Source organism: Cherax quadricarinatus, chromosome 42, assembly GCF_038502225.1.
Source record: "Cherax quadricarinatus isolate ZL_2023a chromosome 42, ASM3850222v1, whole genome shotgun sequence".
NCBI classification, from domain to species: domain Eukaryota; kingdom Metazoa; phylum Arthropoda; class Malacostraca; order Decapoda; family Parastacidae; genus Cherax; species Cherax quadricarinatus.
In genome coordinates, this window is record NC_091333.1 from 19,758,765 (window position 1) to 19,781,351 (window position 22,587).

The window sequence follows — 22,587 nt, forward strand, 5'->3', positions numbered from 1 at the left end:
TACGCAATTTTACACTTAAAACTATGCACCTGAATCACACTCTCCGCCATCGTCAAATTAAGAGGCGCCTTTACCGGGAGCCGAACAGCGGAGGATTTTGGAAGTTATCAGGATGCTGGGAACGGCTTTAACAACTCTCCTCAGAGTTACCCTTCACGAATTTTGAAAAATTTGAGCTTAAAATAAATCGTTCTTATGTTATGAGAGAAATAAGAAGAAGTGGGCAGAAAAAAATGAGCACTTAAGGGCGTTCTTAAGGTCCTCCTTGAGGGAAACCTAACTAGAAGTGGCTGTGAAGCTGCGTTGTCAGAGTAAGGTATCCCAGTATCCAGTAGTCTTCACTACGTCACTGCAGGAGAGAGGAATATCATATAACATTGTAATGTTACTTAATATAAAAGTATGTTAATACTTGTATACTTTTGGGTATTTATATATATATATATATATATATATATATATATATATATATATATATATATATATATATATATATATATATATATATATATGTATACATGTCCATATGTATACGCGTGAATGTATTCGTATACATGTGTGTGGCGGGGGGGGGGAAATAAAGGGATACCAGGCGGGAAGTTCAGGCAGAGTTTTAAGATATAAAAACTTCTAAGTGTCTGTGAGAGTAAGAACCCTGCAGCTGGTCTACTGGCCCATGCTAGGCAGGTTCAAATCACACTCGGTCACACCCACTCAAATACCAGTAAAACTTATATTTAAAGCTACCCAAAGTTCTCGCTTGAGTGGTGCTACCTGGGAGTTTGCTTCACTCATCTACAACTCAACTGCCAAACCAGTATTTTTCTATATTCTTTCTAAACCTAAATTTGCCCAATTTGACTCCCTTGCTGCGAGTTTTATCTTGTAAAGATAGTTTTAACGCATTATTTGACTCCCTTGCTGCGAGTTTTGTCTTGTAAAGATAGTTTTAACGCATTATTTGACTCCCTTGCTGCGAGTTTTGTCTTGTAAAGATAGTTTTAACGCATTATTTGACTCCCTTGCTGCGAGTTTTGTCTTGTAAAGATAGTTTTAACGCATTATTTGACTCCCTTGCTGCGAGTTTTGTCTTGTAAAGATAGTTTTAACGCATTATTTATCATTGCAATACAGTCACAAACAGGTGATCTTAACATTGCAGAACAACCCTAATGGGGGTGGCAATGTTTAACTGCTGACGACGCGCCAGAGTACCAAACATTTACAGCTCTTTCCATCCCCATGTGTAAAGTAAAAGGACACAAGTGCAACTAATGTGACATTTATTGTAGCAACGTTTCGCTCTCCAGGAGCTTTATCAAGCTTGATAAAGCTCCTGGAGAGCGAAACGTTGCTACAATAAATGTCACATTAGTTGCACTTGTGTCCTTTTACTTTACATATTGTCGGTAATTCTACCAACTTTATTACATCCCCATGTGGTTTGTTTTGTATATTTCCTTTTATTTCTTCCTTTCATTTGTATATTCCAGTTAAATCTTCCCCAATTCTAGGTCTTATAGAGAGACCTGCAACCTGTCTTTGTAGACACAATGTTAACTTATTATTATCAATGTTAACTTATTACTATCAATGTTAACTTATTATTATCAATGTTAACTTATTATTATTAATGTTAACTTATTATTATCAATGTTAACTTATTATTATCAATGTTAACTTATTATTATTAATGTTAACTTATTATTATTAATGTTAACTTATTATTATCAATGTTAACTTATTATTATTAATGTTAACTTATTATTATTAATGTTAACTTATTATTATTAATGTTAACTTATTATTATTAATGTTAACTTATTATCAATGTTAACTTATTATTATTAATGTTAACTTATTATTATCAATGTTAACTTATTATTATCAATGTTAACTTATTATTATTAATGTTAACTTATTATTATCAATGTTAACTTATTATTATCAATGTTAACTTATTATTATTAATGTTAACTTATTATTATTAATGTTAACTTATTATTATCAATGTTAACTTATTATTATTAATGTTAACTTATTATTATCAATGTTAACTTATTATTATCAATGTTAACTTATTATTATCAATGTTAACTTATTATTATCAATGTTAACTTAATATTATCAGTCTTAACTTATTATTATCAATGTTAACTTATTATTATCAATGTTGAATTATTATTATCAATGTTAACTTATTGTTATCAATGTTAACTTATTATTATCAATGTTAACTTATTATTATTAATGTTAACTTATTATTATTAATGTTAACTTATTATTATTAATGTTAACTTATTATTATTAATGTTAACTTATTATTATTAATGTTAACTTATTATTATTAATGTTAACTTATTATTATTAATGTTAACTTATTATTATCAATGTTAACTTATTATTATTAATGTTAACTTATTATTATCAATGTTAACTTATTATTATCAATGTTAACTTATTATTATCAATGTTAACTTATTATTATCAATGTTAACTTATTATTATCAATGTTAACTTATTATTATCAATGTAAACTTATTATTATTAATGTTAACTTATTATTATTAATGTTAACTTATTATTATCAATGTTAACTTATTATTATTAATGTTAACTTATTATTATCAATGTTAACTTATTATTATCAATGTTAACTTATTATTATCAATGTTAACTTATTATTATCAATGTTAACTTATTATTATCAATGTTAACTTATTATTATGTCTTAACTTATTATTATTAGTGTTAACTTGTTATTATCAATGTTAACTTGTTATTATCAATATTAACTTGTTATTATCAATGTTAACTTGTTATTATCAATATTAACTTGTTATTATCAATATTAACTTGTTATTATCAATGTTAACTTGTTATTATCAATGTTAACTTGGTATTAAGAAGTAATGTTAACACACCAGGTCTGGGGTCCCATGGAAGGACTCACAACATTATAAACAAAAAACTTTCTTGTAAATTTTAGATCAATTAAAACTATTTCTTAAACAACTACAGATAATTACATAAACATCTACAATCCCGCGGGTTTAAAATACATTACTGTAGTAATTTTCTCGGGTTTAACGGATGTAAATATGGGTATCCAAATTTATATTAAATTTAGCAAATTAGAGACTACGAAGCTAACTGTGAAATAAATTGTTCTCTAAGGCAAATTTAGGTTGAAAGTTTTAAACCGATCAGTCGAGGTGTTTTCCAGTTATCACGAGTAATAACATAACTCTAATTTTTAACTTGTTAATATGTAAGGAAATTTGGACCTACACAACCTGATCTTAGAAGATATCTTAGAAGATATCTTAGAAGATATCTTAGAAGATATCTTAGAAGATATCTTAGAAGATATCTTAGAAGATATCTTAGAAGATATCTTAGAAGATATCTTAGAAGATATCTTAGAAGATATCTTAGAAGATATCTTGGAAGATATCTTGGAAGATATCTTGGAAGATATCTTAGAAGATATCTTAGAAGATATCTTAGAAGATATCTTAGAAGATATCTTAGAAGATATCTTAGAATATATCTTACTTTTTAAAAAGTAAATCTATATTACGACTTTGAAGTCAATCAGAAGAGACATTCTCGTTACTGAATGAAAATTAATATCATATTTAGTTTAATTAAATAGACAAACTGGCACTAAACTGGCACTAAACTGTCACCAAACTGGCACTATCCACAGCAATAACTATCTTGTAAGTACAACACTGGTGCTGGAAGCGTGCAGGTTGTCAGTCCCACTCACGTTCCTTTCTCACACCAGAACAGAAAACGAGATCTATTTACATCTCTGTCTGCATTTTGTTCTCTGTTCCAGTTTTCATTTTTTCCAGAGTAACTGAATTTTTTTCCCATTCAAAGTGATATATATTTTTGTAACTCGCTGGAAGACTTAGGTATTACTTAAGAAGTTTCTTGTATTGGCTGATTGATTTATTCTGTCTTCAGAGTTTTTGTTGATAGTCTGAACGTTGTATCAGACTGTCATGGCAGTACTGGTACTGGTGGCTGGTACTGTCATGGCAGTACTGGTACTGGTGGCTGGTACTGTCATGGCAGTACTGGTACTGGTGGCTGGTACTGTCATGGCAGTACTGGTACTGGTGGCTGGTACTGTCATGGCAGTACTAGTACTGGTGGCTGGTACTGTCATAGCAGTACTGGTACTGGTGGCTGGTACTGTCATGACAGTACTGGTACTGGTGGCTGGTACTGTCATGGCAGTACTGGTACTGGTGGCTGGTACTGTCATGGCAGTACTGGTACTGGTGGCTGGTACTGTCATGGCAGTACTGGTACTGGTGGCTGGTACTGTCATGGCAGTACTAGTACTGGTGGCTGGTACTGTCATAGCAGTACTGGTACTGGTGGCTGGTACTGTCATGACAGTACTGGTACTGGTGGCTGGTACTGTCATGGCAGTACTGGTACTGGTGGCTGGTACTGTCATGGCAGTACTGGTACTGGTGGCTGGTACTGTCATGGCAGTACTGGTACTGGTGGCTGGTACTGTCATGGCAGTACTGGTACTGGTGGCTGGTACTGTCATGGCAGTACTGGTACTGGTGGCTGGTACAGTCATGGCAGTACTGGTACTGGTGGCTGGTACTGTCATGACAGTAGCTGCATCAATGATGGCTGGTACTGCCATGACAGTACCAGCCACCAGTACCAGTACTGCCAGGACAGTACCAGCCACCAGTACCAGTACTGCCATGACAGTCTGATACAACGTTCAGACTATCAACAAGAACTCTGAAGACAGAATAAATCAATCAGCCAATACAAGAAACTTCTTAAGTAATACCTAAGTCTTCCAGCGAGTTACAAAAATATATATCACTTTGAATGGGAAAAAATTCAGTTACTCTGCTTTGGAAAAAATGAAAACTGAACAGAGAAGAAAATGCAGACAGAGATGTAAATAGAGTTGAGAAGAATTACGAGAAACATGAAGCTTAAAACCATGCTAAGCTTATGCTGATGTCTCTCACTTGTACACTATAGACTGCAATATTACAGTACACTAACAACCCCTTTTAAGACAGGTGAAAGTCAAGATCTAGACAATGTACAGAGAACTTTCACTGCCTCTATAAATTTAAACCCTTGAACTACTGAGAACACCGAAAATCTCTGAAATTGTGCTCCCGTGAGCACCGCTGAGGAAGATCAATTTTAATTTACATCTGAAAAATACTAGAGGGAGAGGTTCAGACTTTGTACACAAATATTCCTCTACGTGAGAAAAAATACTTGGTAGGTGATGCAAAGTTCCCACGTAAATTACAGCCGGAATAACAACACTAAATAAACTTATAGAACCTAGAACCAAGAAGACATTTCGACACTTTTGAAATACAGGTGATAAGAAGTGATCCTTGTCTTCATGGTTCTGAAGGGTTCTAAAGCCAAATCCTGATCAACTGGGTTGTGAACCATACTATAAAGCGTGCACTGGACACGAACAATCTGATTGACCAGACCGTTAGGTAGGAGGCCTGGTCCCAGACCTTTACGGTACCTGGTACCTGGCAGTAACATTCATCAGGAAAGAGGATAAAATGTCTCCTGACGCGAGTCTTGGTCCCAAAGACCCACCACTGGAACTTTTGGTCACATGACCGAGGTCTTCCGCTATCTTACCTGTCCATGCCTTTTAAAACTCAAGATAACACTAATGTTAATTTCTAGAGATAAGAGAAACATTTGTGTTTATACTCACCTGTATATCTGTGCACTTCACCTGGGGTGACTCACCTGAGTGGGAATGGGTGCGCCAGGGGGCCCACAACCAGCGTGGGCGGCGGGTGGTGTGGTGGTGGGGTAGGTTGGGGGCGGCAGCATCAAGGGGGGTGAGGGGCTTGTTGACTGGCCGGGTGTACGTGGCACTCCTGAAGGTGGACACCTCCCATCAGTACTTCAGGGGGGGGAGAGGGGAAGGGGCCGGCACCCATTAATACAAGGGGGAAGGGGGAGAGTCAGACACCCATTAGAAGGTATGGATCACCCATTAAACAAGCTGTGAGTGCCACCCCAAAGAGAAGGTGGCACAAAGTGTGTGCATTAAGGCAGTGGTTCCCAAACTTTTTCAGCTTGTTACCCAATTTAACATGCCACATAAAGCATGTTACCCCTTTCACAAAATGTTGTTATTATTGATATATATGGCTAAACGTGAACGTATACAGCCTCGCATACTCTGCTAATCCTAGCAAAACCATTGAAAACGTAAGACCCACACATACATTATATATAAAATTAATAATAGCTACAAATTCACAGTAACAGTGGGTAAATACTAACTATATACTGCACAGGGCAGTACACATACATACCAGCTTATGTCTACCTCGGCTGATGCTCACAGATAAACTGACAGTGTGAAATAGAGGCAGCCTCAGGAAGTGAGTGACGCGTACTGGACAGGTCGATCTGGGCTACTGAGTGACTTTTGTCCTGAAGCATACTTGTCAAAATACTTTTGGGTTTCCACACACTTAGCTATATATTTCTTCTTTTCTAATACTGTATATTAGTTTTTGATGTTTATTGTTATTTGGTTTAACTTTATTACTTACTTATAATAGGTTTACTTTACAACTTTATATACTAAGACAAAGTTAACAATAATCCTCATACCGGGTACCGCATTGTTTTCTTGATTTTCAGAATTCATAACTTTTTTTCTGTCACCCCTCCATTACCCCCCAAAAATGGTTAAATTACCCCCAGGGGGTAATTTACCCCCAGTTTGGGAACCACTGCATTAAGGGAATCAATGCAATGATTACGTAATTAGAAAGAGAAAACATTACCCATCAGAAGACAGTAGTAGTGAGTGTGGTTCTTGAGGGATGGTGCGCTTCTTAATTACCACCTTGATGATGGTCTTCAACGTAGGGGCAGGAAGTGCATGTTAACCAAGTATAGACAAGGTGTGAGGCAGGTGTAAGCTAGGTGTGAAGCAGGTGTAAGCTAGGTGTGAAGCAGGTGTAAGCTAGGTGTAAGGCAGGTGTGAAACAGGTGTAAGGCAGGTATCTAAGAACTTACCTTATATACATCGGAGAACAATATGCGGAACTTGCCCAGTCACAACTGCAGTTCATATATATATATATATATATATATATATATATATATATATATATATATATATATATATATATATATATATATATATATATATATATGCAATAAGCTCACAGTAAACAGGTGATTTCAGAATATACAAAACAACCACTGTGAAAGAATACAGAAATTCCAAGCGTTTTCGTGACTACTCACATTATCAAGGAACAATAAAAGTAATGCATCAAAGGAAGGCATATAAAGGGTCTAGACCACACCTCACTATCACATCCCCAACAAAGCAACACGACGCGCGACTCATAGGAAAGGGAACACTGCAGCAGGCCCGCCGGCCCAACTAGACAGGTCCTTCACACAACCCACCAACAAACTATTCTACCCAAGAATTAAGAATTTTTAAATTTATTATTTGTCCAATGTATTAAATTCTTCCCAAATTCTATTAATTATAAATGGATCTAATTTATATAAACCAAAGGAAATATTCATATTATTATCAAAACTGCTTTTTATGAAACAAGATTCAATTATATTCCTGTCGACCATGGACTTGCTTGATACAACTTTCTCAACTTTTTGAAAATCAATTGGATGGTTAAAATCTCTCACATGAATAAATAGAGCATTGGAATCTTGTCTAGTTCTAATGCTATATTTATGTTGTTTTAATCTTAGTTCGAGATTTTTACCAGTTTGACCGTAATAAACTTTATCACAAATTTTACTAGGAATCTTATAGACACATCCGTCAGTATTTTGGAGGGAATTCTTCATCAAATTTTTTTTTACTGTATCAAGATTTTTAAATACAACTTTGATATTAAAAGTCTTAAGAAGAGAAGGCATATCAACCAAGTTTTCCTGGTAAGGGAGAACCAACATATTTTTAGTTGAATAAGGCTGGTTGTCCCTTTTTGGATTGTAAAAAGTATTCCTAGCAATTTTAAAAGATTTATCAATTACGTTTCTTGGGTATTTCAAATCATTAGCTATTTCATAAATGTTGGATATTTCTTCATCTATGAACTCTGGACTACAAATACGTAAAGCTCTCAAAAACATTGATGAGAAAACAGACAGTTTAACTCTATCTTGATGTTGTACGCGTGAATCTTAAATAAAATTCAACTTCCCTCCGAGTCTCAAGTTTTTTCTAACTTGACCACAACCCACAACCCACACATTCACAACCCACAATCCACAACCCATAACCCACAACTCACACATCCACAATCCACAACCCACAACCCACACATCCACAACCCACAACCCACAACCCACAACCCTCACACAACATGTCGGTTCTCTGAACCACTGATCTACAATCCTGTCAGACACTGCAACTTCTTGGGAAAATTAATACTTGGGAATTCTTCACTTGCCTAACCCTTGGTCACGACCTACTTCCACATTGAACAAATGTGACACCACCTACGTCGTCTGCTGCACCTCTCCTGCCTACGGTATATAAGCTGCTTCTCCGCACTTATGCCGTATTCTATTCAAGATTGATGGACTGACCACATCGACTCAAGGTTGAGGGACTGATTACCTCATTCTCCTCCTGTTCTTCAATATTCTCCTTTGTATGGACTGATGAAGCCACTGTGTGGCGAAACGTTTCCTCAATAAAGATACCCAAGAGTTGCACATGTGTCTAATTTATCAACATGTCGGTTCTCTGAACCATTCATCTACAACCCACACCCCACAACCCACACATCCACAACCCACAGCCCACACACCCACACACCCACGATAAGGAATATGTTGTTATCTTATTTTTCTTATGTTCATTCTCCATTCTTATGAATATGTTGTTATTTATTTGGATTTCCTTACTGGTTTTAATAAATCATCAGACAGAAGACTGCTAATGGTATTAGAGAAACAGTTAGGTCATGGGTCGAGGCATGGCTGACCAACAGCAAGCTGAGGGTTTGTATTAATGGGCTTAAGTCAGAATCGGGACCGCTCACGAGTGGCGCTCCACAAGGATCAGTTTTAGGTCCACTGTGAGTAATTTCGCTGATGACACGAAAACAGACATCTGTGTGGAAGGTCGTGTTTTCCTTGATGGGACCTACATGAGGAAAAGTGGCGACAACACCAGCAGGTGAGGAACCTCGGATATCAATTACACAAACTGAGGGAGGTTGTTCTCGGAAGGTTATTTCCTTCTGAAAGAAGAACTGGGATTCGGGAAGTAGGTGATGCTGATGAAAGATCTCACTACCAGACTCCTCTCCGACGACTACACAACACTTGCATAAGGGGCTCCCATTTCTCACCTTGAATTAGTAAGGCATCTCACCAATAACTATAAGCTGCTGTCTGTTGAAAAACAGAGATTTTAAGAAAGATGTCAAGAAGTATTAACTCCGAATGCCCTCGAGTTCGTCCTGGTAAGTTAAAATCCTGTAGTGACCATCCTCAGAGCAGACCTCTGGTGAGAAACAGGAGAAGCTCAGCATTGCTCAGCTTGTTTTCTTTCATTGCACAAAAACAAAGTCAGCTAACTGCACCGAGGCTCCCCTGCCAGTGTAACTTGAGCTAAGTATTCACGGTTCAGGAGAAGCCAACTGGTAGATGACTTTGCTAGACTCGGGCTTTCTGTGAACTATCACGGGGGCTCTACCCGGAGAAAGTGTGTCATGTTGTCATTAAGTAATGTTCCCTCAGCTTCATCGGGGACTGTTCACTTTTGGAGCAGATGACAATGTCCATCATAATCTATCTTCAACAACCTCTGTAGGAACTTTCCATGACACTGCCATCTCACTGATCAAAACAATTAGTGTCAAAGGTGATTGAAAAAGACGAGATCTATTTCTATACGTGGTCATGGAAAATATGTCTTCCAGATAAGTATATCAACATCCCTCCATTGACTCTCAGCCTCAGGTGTCTTATTCCAGAACGATAACGGTAAAAGTCCATGGAAAAGACATCAAAGATAATGAAAGTGGGATCAAACAGCGAGAATTCTGAAGAATTGGTCTGACTTTCTAAGCAAAAATACCAACAACATGGGACTGGATGCATCGATTACTCTTCCTAGAAGATATGTACACCACTCTTGGTGACAGACAGTTGGGCATCGAGGTCGTGCAACGAGAAGGAAGCTGACACGGACTCTCCTCCACATCCATCGTGCATTAAACTGCGGAGCTTCACTTGTGTTGCTGCTGAAGACATCCAACTCCTATGTAATCGTCAAAACTGGTTCACATCACTTCTGGTTCAGTTCAGTCAATGCAACATCATGGTACAATACAAGCTCTAGTAAACACAAGAGGTTCATCAACATCAAAACAGTGACGTACACTCAGACCTGAGCCAACTGCAGTTCTTCTCTCTGTATTTAGTGTTCTCACTGGACGTGATTCCACATCGCCTATGACGGAACATTCAAAAGTACAGCTCTTCAGAGCCGGGAAAATGGTGTCAAATAAATGTCACAAATGCAGCTGTTAATCTAACGAATGATCCACTCAGATAACTTGAACTTGGCAACTGCAAGTTCAAAACCTTGTAAATGTTCTTCATCAAAATCTACGAAGAAAGGGGACAATGTCAGTCATTGAAATAACGAGGAAAATGTTTTATTAAATTCATTAGTTGATGGCGGAACGTAGTGCATCGTCATACATGATGTTGTATCAACACTGTGTACCATCAGCTGTGTATCAGGCAAGTATATAAATGTCTGCCCACGAACCACTATGTGAAGAATCGAATCCAAGTCTTTATGGCTGCCCGACAGAAGGAAATGAGCTCTTTCGAGAAAGAATCACAATTCCTGAAGTTTGGACGGTTGTCGGGTAACGTCAGCTGGTAGGCTGAGGATTCAGGACAACATATTGCAATGTATGTAATTGAAGGCAACAACAGCCTTCCTTGTGCAACACTACGAAACTGCTTTTGTTGAAGCTTATAATATTTCATACCATTTTACGCACTATTGATGATTTAACTATATTTTGTCTTAGAGGATTTACTGCGTATGTGTATACTATATACTGTATCAGTGACTTGTACTCAGTACTGCATTCATCACTGTGGTACTCTCTGAGTCATACCTAGACTTGTACTCAGCGCTGCATTCATCACTGTGGTACTCTCTGAGTCATACCTAGACTTGTACTCAGTGCTGCATTCATCACTGTGGTACTCTCTGAGTCATACCTAGACTTGTACTCAGTACTGCATTCATCACTGTGGTACTCTCTGAGTCATACCTAGACTTGTACTCAGTACTGCATTCATCACTGTGGTACTCTCTGAGTCATACCTAGACTTGTACTCAGTGCTGCATTCATCACTGTGGTACTCTCTGAGTCTAGATACTCTAGACTGTGTACTCAGACTTGTACTGCATTCATCACTGTGGTACTCTCTGAGTCATACCTAGACTTGTACTCAGTGTATTCATCACTGTGGTACTCTCATCACTGTGTACTCAGTACTCTCTGAGTCTAGACTTGTACTCTAGACTTGTACTCACTCAGTACTGCATTCATCACGCTGCATTCATCACCTGTGGTACTCTCTGAGTCATATACCTAGACTTGTACTCAGTACTGTATTCATCACTGTGGTACTCTCTGAGTCTCACTCTCTGAGTCATACCTAGACTTGTACTCAGTACTGTATTCATCACTGTGGTACTCTCTGCATTCATCACTGTGGTACTCTCTGAGTCATACCTAGACTTGTACTCAGTACTGCATTCATCACTGTGGTACTCTCTGAGTCATACCTAGACTTGTACTCAGTACTGCATTCATCACTGTGGTACTCTCTGAGTCATACCTAGACTTGTACTCAGTACTGCTGTGGTACTCTCTGAAACATACTCAGTACTGTACTGCATTCATCACTTCATACTGTACTGTATTCATCACTGTGGTACTCTCTGAGTCATACTGTGGTACTCTCTGAGTCATACCTAGACTTGTACTCATCGCTGCATTCATCACCTGTGGTACTCTCTGAGTCATACCTAGACTTGTACTCAGCACTGCATTCATCACTGTGGTACTCTTTGAGTCATACCTAGACTTGTACTCAGTACTGCATTCATCACCTGTGGTACTCTCTGAAACATACCTAGACTTGTACTCAGTACTGCATTCATCACCTGTGGTACTGTCTGAGTCATACATAGATTTGTACTCAGTACTGCATTCATCACCTGTGGTACTCTTTGAGTCATACCTAGACTTGTACTCAGTACTGCATTCATCGCTGTGGTACTCTCTGAGTCATACCTAGACTTGTACTCAGTACTGCATTCATCACTGTGGTACTCTCTGAGTAATACCTAGACTTGTACTCAGTACTGCATTCATCACCTGTGGTACTCTCTGAGTCATACCTAGACTTGTACTCAGTATTGCATTCATCACCTGTGGTACTCTGAGTCATACCTAGATTTGTACTCAGTAGTCATACCTAGATTTGTACTCAGTACTGCATTCATCACCTGTGGTACTCTCTGAGTCATACCTAGACTTGTACTCAGTACTGCATTCATCACCTGTGGTACTCTCTGAGTCATACCTAGACTTGTACTCAGTACTGCATTCATCACCTGTGTTACTCTCTGAGTCATACCTAGACTTGTACTCAGTACTGCATTCATCACCTGTGGTACTCTCTGAATAATACCTAGACTTGTACTCAGTACTGCATTCATCACCTGTGGTACTCTCTGAGTCATACCTAGACTTGTACTCAGTACTGCATTCATCACCTGTGGTACTCTCTGAGTCATACCTAGACTTGTACTCAGTACTGCATTCATCACTGTAGTACTCTCTGAGTCATACCTAGACTTGTACTCAGTACTGCATTCATCACTGTGGTACTCTCTGAGTCATACCTAGACTTGTACTCAGTACTGCATTCATCACTGTGGTACTCTCTGAGTCATACCTAGACTTGTACTCAGTACTGCATTCATCACTGTGGTACTCTCTGAGTCATACCTAGACTTGTACTCAGTACTGTATTCATCACCTGTGGTACTCTCTGAGTCATACCTAGACTTGTACTCAGTACTGCATTCATCACTGTGGTACTCTCTGAGTCATACCTAGACTTGTACTCAGTACTGCATTCATCACCTGTGGTACTCTCTGAGTCATACCTAGACTTGTACTCAGTACTGCATTCATCACCTGTGGTACTCTCTGAGTCATACCTAGACTTGTACTCAGTACTGCATTCATCACCTGTGGTACTCTGAGCCATACCTAGACTTGTACTCAGTACTGCATTCATCACCTGTGGTACTCTCTGAGTCATACCTAGACTTGTACTCAGTACTGCATTCATCAATGTGGTACTCTTTGAGTCATACCTAGACTTGTACTCAGTACTGCGTTCATCACTGTGGTACTCTCTGAGTCATACCTAGACTTGTACTCAGTACTGCGTTCATCACTGTGGTACTCTCTGAGTCATACTTGGACTTGTACTCAGTACTGCATTCATCACTGTGATACTCTCTGAGTCATACCTAGACTTGTATTCAGTACTGCATTCATCATTGTGGTACTCTCTGAGTCATACCTAGACTTGTACTCATTACTGCATTTTTCTCCTGTGGTACTCTCTGTCATTCTTGGACTTGTACTCCGTACTGCATTTATCGCCTGCGGTACAGAGTCATACCTGCACCTGTACTCAGTACTGCATTCATCACTGTGGTACTCTTTGAGTCATACCTAGACTTGTACTCAGTACTGCATTCATCACCTGCGGTACTCTCTGAGTCATACCTGGACTTGTACTCAGTACTGAATTCATCACCTGCGGTACTCTCTGAGTCATACCTAGACTTGTACTCAGTACAGCATTCATCACTGCGGTACAGAGTCATACCTGAACCTGTACTCAGTACTACATTCATCACTGCGGTACAGAGTCATACCTGAACCTGTACTCAGTACTACATTCATCACTGCAGTACTGAGTCATACCTAGACTTGTACTCAGTACTACATTCATCACTGCGGTAGCTGGTAACACTTGATCATACAATGCACCTACAGGCGATATTTTCTTTTACTGCAGTGACTAGTCACTGACTGCACGTTGCATACACCCCAGTATATCGCCAGTACCTCAGTCATCAATGATTCTGTATTTTGCTAGTCTGCTGGAAGCAGCTGCAGGGACTCTGCTCTGTAACACTACAAATACACCCGCACGAATGCTTACAATATGATATAAGTTTTTACCAATCCCAGAGGGAAATGGATCCCACAAGTGGGCCCCATAACAGCCACCATGTACTAAAAATATAAGGAAACAGTATTCAATCTGTTCTTAGTTTCGCTACCTGTCCATAGAGGTCTATGTCATGTAAGTATGAAACAGAAATGTAGTCAATGTGAGGATTTCTACCTATACCATCCTCACTGGGTACCTATACCATCCTCACTGGGTACCTATACCATCCTCACTGGGTACCTATACCATCCTCACTGGGTACCTATACCATCCTCACTGGGTACCTATACCATCCTCACTGGGAACCTATACCATCCTCACTGGGAACGTCTGTCAGTGGGGAGGAGAGAGGAAGGTCCAGAGTGGAGACCAGTAAGCAGGTCACACACTGACTCAGCAGGACCAGAGTGGAGACAGCAGTAAGCAGGTCACACACTGACTCAGCAGGACCAGAGTGGAGACAGCAGTAAGCAGGTCACACACTGACTCAGCAGGACCAGAGTGGAGACAGCAGTAAAGAGGTCACACACTGACTCAGCAGGATCAGAGTGGAGACAGCAGTAAGCAGGTCACACACTGACTCAGCAGGATCAGAGTGGAGACAGCAGTAAGCAGGTCACACACTGACTCAGCAGGACCAGAGTGGAGACAGCAGTAAGCAGGTCACACACTGACTCAGCAGGACCAGAGTGGAGACAGCAGTAAGCAGGTCACACACTGACTCAGCAGGACCAGAGTGGAGACAGCAGTAAGCAGGTCACACACTGACTCAGCAGGACCAGAGTGGAGACAGCAGTAAGCAGGTCGCACACTGACTCAGCAGGATCAGAGTGGAGACAGCAGTAAGCAGGTCACACACTGACTCAGCAGGACCAGAGTGGAGACAGCAGTAAGCAGGTCACACACTGACTCAGCAGGACCAGAGTGGAGACAGCAGTAAGCAGGTCACACACTGACTCAGCAGGACCAGAGTGGAGACAGCAGTAAGCAGGTCACACACTGACTCAGCAGGACCAGAGTGGAGACAGCAGTAAGCAGGTCGCACACTGACTCACCATCACCAGGAACTTAACCAAGTCTTCCAACATATATCACCAGTACAACGTTGTAATATAATGGAGACACATCCACCCCTCCCGCTTCCCTATCTTTGACACACACTCCTGCATAATGCACGATAATCTTTAACTTATAAGAACATAAGAACATAAGAATGTAGGAACACTGCAGAAGGCCTACTGGCCCATAAGAGGCAGGTCCTTATCAAAACGACATAAGAACATAAGAACATAAGAATGTAAATACAAATTAATAGTTTATCTCTTCAGATATCCTCGTTTGGACTTCCAGGTTCTCGCCTGTCTATCTTTTCCATGTATTCTCCTGTGTTTCTGTCTATCTACCATTTTCTCTCACTTGTGAACGGACAGACCAAGCCGGAACAAACTCTCGTCCACCTTTAACCTACAATTTGCATACTTTCACATCACGTCTAAAAATTTCCCTCGAGACTTAATGTACCATTGTTACCAAGATCCAGGTAATGACACCATACACACACACTGATATTATGCCATGCAGTGTCGTCTCAGTGCCACTGGCTTCCTTGAAGCCTTCCTGGTGTCACACTAACCTGTCTGGTGTCACACTAACCTGTCTGGTGTCACACTAACATGTCTGGTGTCACACTAATATGTCTGGTGTCACACTAATATATCTGGTGTCACACTAACATGTCTGGTATCACACTAACATGTCTGGTGTCACACTAACCTGTCTGTTGTCACACTAACATGTCTGGTGTCACACTAACATGTCTGGTGTCACACTAACATGTCTGGTGTCACACTAACATGTCTGGTGTCACACTAACCTGTCTGGTGTCACACTAACATGTCTGGTGTCACACTAACCTGTCTGGTGTCACATTAACCTGTCTGGTGTCACACTAACATGTCTGGTGCCACACTAACATGTCTGGTGTCACACTAACCTGTCTGGTGTCACACTAACATGTCTAGTGTCACACTAACGTGTCTGGTGTCACAATAACCTGTCTGGTGTCACAATAACCTGTCTGGTGTCACATTAACCTGTCTTGTGTCACACTAACCTGTCTGGTGTCACACTAACCTGTCTGCTGTCACACTAACGTGTCTGGTATCACAGTAACCTGTCTGGTGTCACACTAACATGTCTGGTGTCACATTAACCTGTCTGATGTCACACTAACCTGTCTGGTGTCACACTAACCTGTCTGGTGTCACACTAACCTGTCTGGTGTCACACTAACATGTCTGGTGTCACACTAACCTGTCTGGTGTCACAATAACATGTCTGTTGTCACACTAACCTGTCTGGTGTCACAATAACCTGTCTGGTGTCACAATAACCTGTCTGGTGTCACATTAACCTGTCTGGTGTCACACTAACCTGTCTGGTGACACACTAACCTGTCTGGTGTCACACTAACATGTCTGGTGTCATACTAACCTGTCTGGTGTCACACTAACATGCCTGGTGTCACACTAACCTGTCTGCTGTCACGCTAACCTGTCTGGTGTCACACTAACATGCCTGGTGTCACACTAACATGCCTGGCGTCACATTAGCCTGCCTGGTGTTACACTAACCTGCCTGGTGTCACACTAACCTGTCTGGTGTCACACTAAAATGTCTGGTGTCACACTAACATGCGTGGTGCCACACTAACATGTCTGGTGTCACATTAACCTGCCTGGTGTCACACTAACCTGCCTGGTGTCACACTACCTGCCTGGTGTCACACTAACATGCCTGTTGTCACACAAACCTGCCTGGTGGCACACTAACCTTCCTGGTGTCACACTAACCTGCCTGGTGTCACACTAACCTGCCTGGTGTCACACTAACCTGCCTGGTGTCACACTAACCTGCCTGGTGTCACACTAACCTGCCTGATGTCACACTAACCTGCCTGGTGTCACTAACATGCCTGGTGTCACAGTAACCTGCCTGGTGTCAAACATGCCTTGTGTCACACTAACCTGCCTGGTGTCACATTAACATGCCTGGTGTCACAGTAACCTGCCTGGTGTCACACTAACATGCCTGGTGTCACACTAACCTGCCTGGTGTCACATTAACCTGCCTGGTATTACACTAACCTGTCTGGTTTCACACTATCCTGCCTTGTGTCACACTAACCTGCCTTGAGTCACACTAACCTGCCTTGTGTCACATTAACCTGCCTGGTGTCACATTAACCTGCCTGGTTTCACTCTAACCTGCCTGGTGTCACATTAACCTGCCTGGTGTCACTTTAACCTGCCTGATGCCACATTAACCTGCCTGGTATCACACTAACCTGCCTGGTTTCACACTAACCTGCCTTGTGTCACACTAACCTGCCTTGAGTCACACTAACCTGCCTTGTGTCACATTAACCTGCCTGGTGTCACATTAACCTGCCTGGTGTCACTCTAACCTGCCTGGTGTCACATTAACCTGCCTGGTGTCACTCTAACCTGCCTGGTGTCACCTTAACCTGCCTGGTATCACACTAACCTGCCTTGTGTCACACTAACCTGCCTTGTGTCACACTAACCTGCCTTGTGTCACAATAACCTGCCTTGTGTCACACTAACCTGCCTTGTGTCACACTAACCTGCCTTGTGTCACACTAACCTGCCTTGTGTCACACTAACCTGCCTTGTGTCACACTAACCTGCCTTGTGTCACAGTAACCTGCCTTGTGTCACACTAACCTGCCTTGTGTCACACTAACCTGCCTTGTGTCACAATAACCTGCCTTGTGTCACACTAACCTGCCTTGTGTCACACTAACCTGCCTTGTGTCACACTAACCTGCCTTGTGTCACACTAACCTGCCTTGTGTCACACTAACCTGCCTTGTGTCACAATAACCTGCCTTGTGTCACAATAACCTGCCTTGTGCCACACTAACCTGCCTTGTGTCACACTAACCTGCCTTGTGTCACACTAACCTGCCTTGTGTCACACTAACCTGCCTTGTGTCACACTAACATGATGCCTCCCATCAACCTTTCCTAGAGCGATCTCTACCCAGCATGATTTCCACGACAGATTTATACACCCTCCAAGTCATCCTGTTGTTGTATCCTCTCTAAACAACCAAACCACTTCAGTAACCTCTCCTCAGCCCCCTAAATAATTCTCTTCTAATGCTCAAACTACGAATTTTCTGCATGATATTCACACCACACATACTGCCCTGAGACACAACATCTCCACTGTCTCCAGCCTCCTCGCTGTAATGTCTAAAACCCATGCTTCACACCCATAAGTGTTGGTACCATAATATTCTCATCCATTCCCACTTTTTGTGTCTAAAGAAAACGTTTTTCGCCTCCACAGATGCCGTAATGCACTACTCACCTTCTTCACCCTCATTAATTCTATGGTTCATCTCATCTCCAATAGAACCATCTGCTGACACCTCCACTCTCGTAAGCTTCTCTCTATATTGTGCGAGTTATTTGTGTATCACTCTCAAATATCTGAATACTTTCACTTTCTCCATACTCTCTTCTTCCAGTCTGATATCCAATCTTTCATTACCCTTTTTTTTTATTATTTTCACCACATTGTTCTTTCCTATGTTCACTTTTAATTTCCTTCTTTTACATATCTAAATTAATCCACCAACCTTTACAACTTCTCTTCAAAATCTGATTAAAGCACAGTGTCATCGACAAAAAGCCGCTGTGACAACCCCTACTTTGTATTATACTCTGTATATTTTAACCCCACACCTCTTGCCAACACCCAAACATTTACTTCTCTTACAACCCAATCTATAAATTTATTAAACAACCATGGTAACATCACACATCCCTGTCTAAGACCTACTTTTACTGGAAAATAATCTCCCTCTCACCTACATACTCTAACCTGAGTCTCACCATCCTCGTAAAAACTCTTCACTGCTCTCAGTAACCTACCTCCTGTTCCATACACTTGCAGCATTTGCCACATTTCTCTCCTATGCACCCTATCATACGCCTTTTCCAAATCCATAAATGAAAATCTCTTTACTATTATGTAAATACTGTTCACCTATATGCTTCACTGTAAACACTTAGTCTACACACCCCCTACCCTTCCTAAAGCCTCCTTGTTCATCTGCTCTCCGTCTTACTCTCAGTTCTTCTAGTAATAACTCTACTATACACCTGATCAGGTATATATACTCAACAGGATTATTCCCCTGTAATTCTGACACTTTCTTTCATCCCCTTTGCCTTTATACAGAGAAACTGTGCATGCTCTCTCCCAGTCCTAATCTCAAGGTACTTCCCAACCACTCCAGGAAGTAATATATATATATATATATATATATATATATATATATATATATATATATATATATATATATATACATACATAATTCCTGGTAGACGCAACTGCGAGTCAGATAAGAGTTATCTGTGGGACTCGTGTGGGCAGTGGGCATCAGTATGCCCATCCTAGATCGAGGTTCAAGGTGTGTGAAGTTGGTATCTATCATTCCTGTGACTCACCTTAGTGTCAGAAGTCCTTAAAAGTCCTTTTGACTCTTCTCATATACACAACATTGTATATCCTCCCTCAAGTTGCACGACACATACACACACATACTTCACATGTTGCAGTGCCTGGCACCTAGGCCTCCACTCATTAATATGTTGCAGTGCCTGGCACCTAGGCCTCCACTCAACTTATTAACACAATCATGCTCTTTTTTCATGACACTTGACATGTTGTAAGTGTAAAGTCACTTTTACTAAGGCTCCTTCACTCTCTCTTCTGACAAGCAGACGCATCTTGTCAGCCTAGATGTACGTCAGGAGGTGAAGTGTGTGCGGTGGGCAGGACTCACCTGACGTGGCAGTAGGTGAGGTTCAGCTGCACCGGGTTCACTGGTATCTTGGCTCGCTCACAGCTTGACACACGGACTAGTTCTATTCTCGGCCGCCGGTGGTTCAGGCGCGCCTCTGAGCACATGACGCCACGCCCCCTCACGCCTATAACACTGAAAACACAAAAATATAATACAAATGAAGAGTTTAAACCTCTGATCCCTCCCCCACCCCACAAAAAAATGGAAATCACTCACTGTAGCAAAATACTGAGACAGTGAACGACTACAATAATTATTGAAAAATGGTAATACAAGACCGTAGATTTTTTCATCACAGATAGATCTTTCATCATCCCGTGGGTAAACAGAAATGAATGTTTAAACTAACATCCTAGACGGAGCTTAACGTTCAGGTGCGGCTCCTTCATGTGTCAACAGCTCCTTGTAGGAGAAGAAACAGTTTTGTGTTGGGTGAGTGTCTGCTTGAGGTGATGGTGAGAGGAGGTAGGTGGAAGTGGGTGGAAGTGGGTGGAGGTGGGTGGAGGTGGTGTCTGAAGAACACTTAACACCTTTAAGACTCTCATTGTTGTATGAGCCAGCAGAGAACAACCTTCCGGGTCATCACCAGAGAGAGAGAGAGAGAGAGAGAGAGAGAGAGAGAGAGAGAGAAACAGACAGACAGAGAGAGAGAGAGAGACAGACAGACAGACAGAGAGAGAGACACACAGACAGACAGACAGACAGTCAGACAGAGATAAACAGAGATAGATACACACACAGCCACCGCTAAAGACAAAAAAAAACCATCACGAACTACCACAATTACGAATTTCCGCTACCACCATCACCACCTTCCAAACAAACCAACAAGTTCATAAGACCACAACCACTGCCAGTCACCACTACTACAACCACAACCATCATCACCATCAGCAGGTGTTAGCTGAGCCTCAGCAGGAAGCAGGAGTCCAACACAGACTTACAACCAACAGGTAGTGGTTGTCGTCCAATGGGAGGGAGGCGAGAGTGGTAAATATTTGATCAAGTGGAGGTGGGAGGGAAGGAAGGGCGGGCCCTTACACCTGCCTCCTTCCTTCTTGCTGCCTTCCTGCACCCCCTCACAGCTGCTGTACCCCCCCTCACACACACACACACACACACACACACACACACACACACACACACACAAACACACACACACACACACACACACACACACAGGCACGCACATGCACGCACACACATACAAACTCTTCAGTCATTAGGAAACAGACTGTGAAAGATTGAAGCCACAGAGGACCGGATAAATAGAAAGTTGTTGGAGGTGATGATGGAAAACAAGACGAGTCAGCATGTTAGGAACACAACTGAAGGGGGAGGAGGCGACGAAATAGAGAGGCTGGACCTTGTGTTCATCCTCAATGATTCTGATGTAGGGGACATTGAATATGAGAGGCTCCTCGGTGCTGAGGTTTAATTACCTTATAGAAACGAACATGAAGAGAAACACGGAGCATGAAGAGATAAATCTAACTTTAAAAGAGACTACACAGGCATGACGCAATTCCTAAATGGAGGGTGTTGGGTAAGGAAGCAAGATGGAACGACAGCGAACAAAATGGTGTATGTAGCCGGAAAGTGCTGCGAGGCAAAGGAGATATTCATACCCAAAATCAGAAGAAACACTGGCAAGAACAGAGTCCATGATTCATTCAGAGAAGCAGGGAGACAAAAGTTAAAAATGCAAGAACCTGGAAGAAATACAGAAAACAAAGAACACTTGAGAACAGGGAAGTGAACAGAAGAAAGAGAAGTCGAACGACACTGAGTGATACAACGTGGAAAACAAAATCTAAGCCAAATTTGCTATACATCCACATCAGAAAGAAGACTGGTGGGAAGGACCAGGTAATAAGGTTGAAGAAGGAAGGAGGGGAGCTCAGTACGAATACCAGCAAGTCTGCGAGGAACCCAACGAAGCATTTGGGAGGCATTCTCAGTGGAATTAGGAATATTGCTATAGAATCAAAAAGGGAGAGTGCACACCAGCGAGTATTGGACACAATGCACACAATAGTAGGCGAGGTACAGATATTGAGTGAGCTAGATACCTCGAAGGCGACAAGACCTGACATTTTTTCGTGGACTCTAAGAAATGTAGCAGAACTGCGATATTTAACAAGTCATTTGAAACAGCAACTGCCTGATGTCTGGAAAACTGCAAATGTAGTTTCGATATTTAAAAAAGAGGACAGTAGGTTAGCTCTAAACTACAAACCAGAGTCACCGACATTCATAGCACGTAATGTTATGGAGAATATTATCAGGAGAAGAGTAGTGGATCACCTGGAAAGGAGCAG

At 41.0% G+C, this 22,587-nt stretch overlaps 1 protein-coding gene across 2 annotated transcripts in view; it reads right to left on the reverse strand.

Annotated features, from left to right (window-relative positions):
• The window catches only part of LOC128695541 (cyclin-dependent kinase 12), a 495,961-nt gene that overhangs the window by 415,385 nt on the left and 57,989 nt on the right, over window positions 1-22,587 (reverse strand). For both annotated transcript variants that reach the window (XM_070093396.1, XM_070093395.1), the window contains exons 2-3: window positions 20,246-20,398; window positions 5,791-5,924 (exon numbers count right to left, since the gene is read on the reverse strand). In XM_070093396.1, the coding sequence (XP_069949497.1) occupies window positions 5,791-5,924; window positions 20,246-20,370 (259 nt within the window). In that variant the 5' untranslated portion in view covers window positions 20,371-20,398. The remainder of the gene's footprint in view (window positions 1-5,790; window positions 5,925-20,245; window positions 20,399-22,587) is intronic.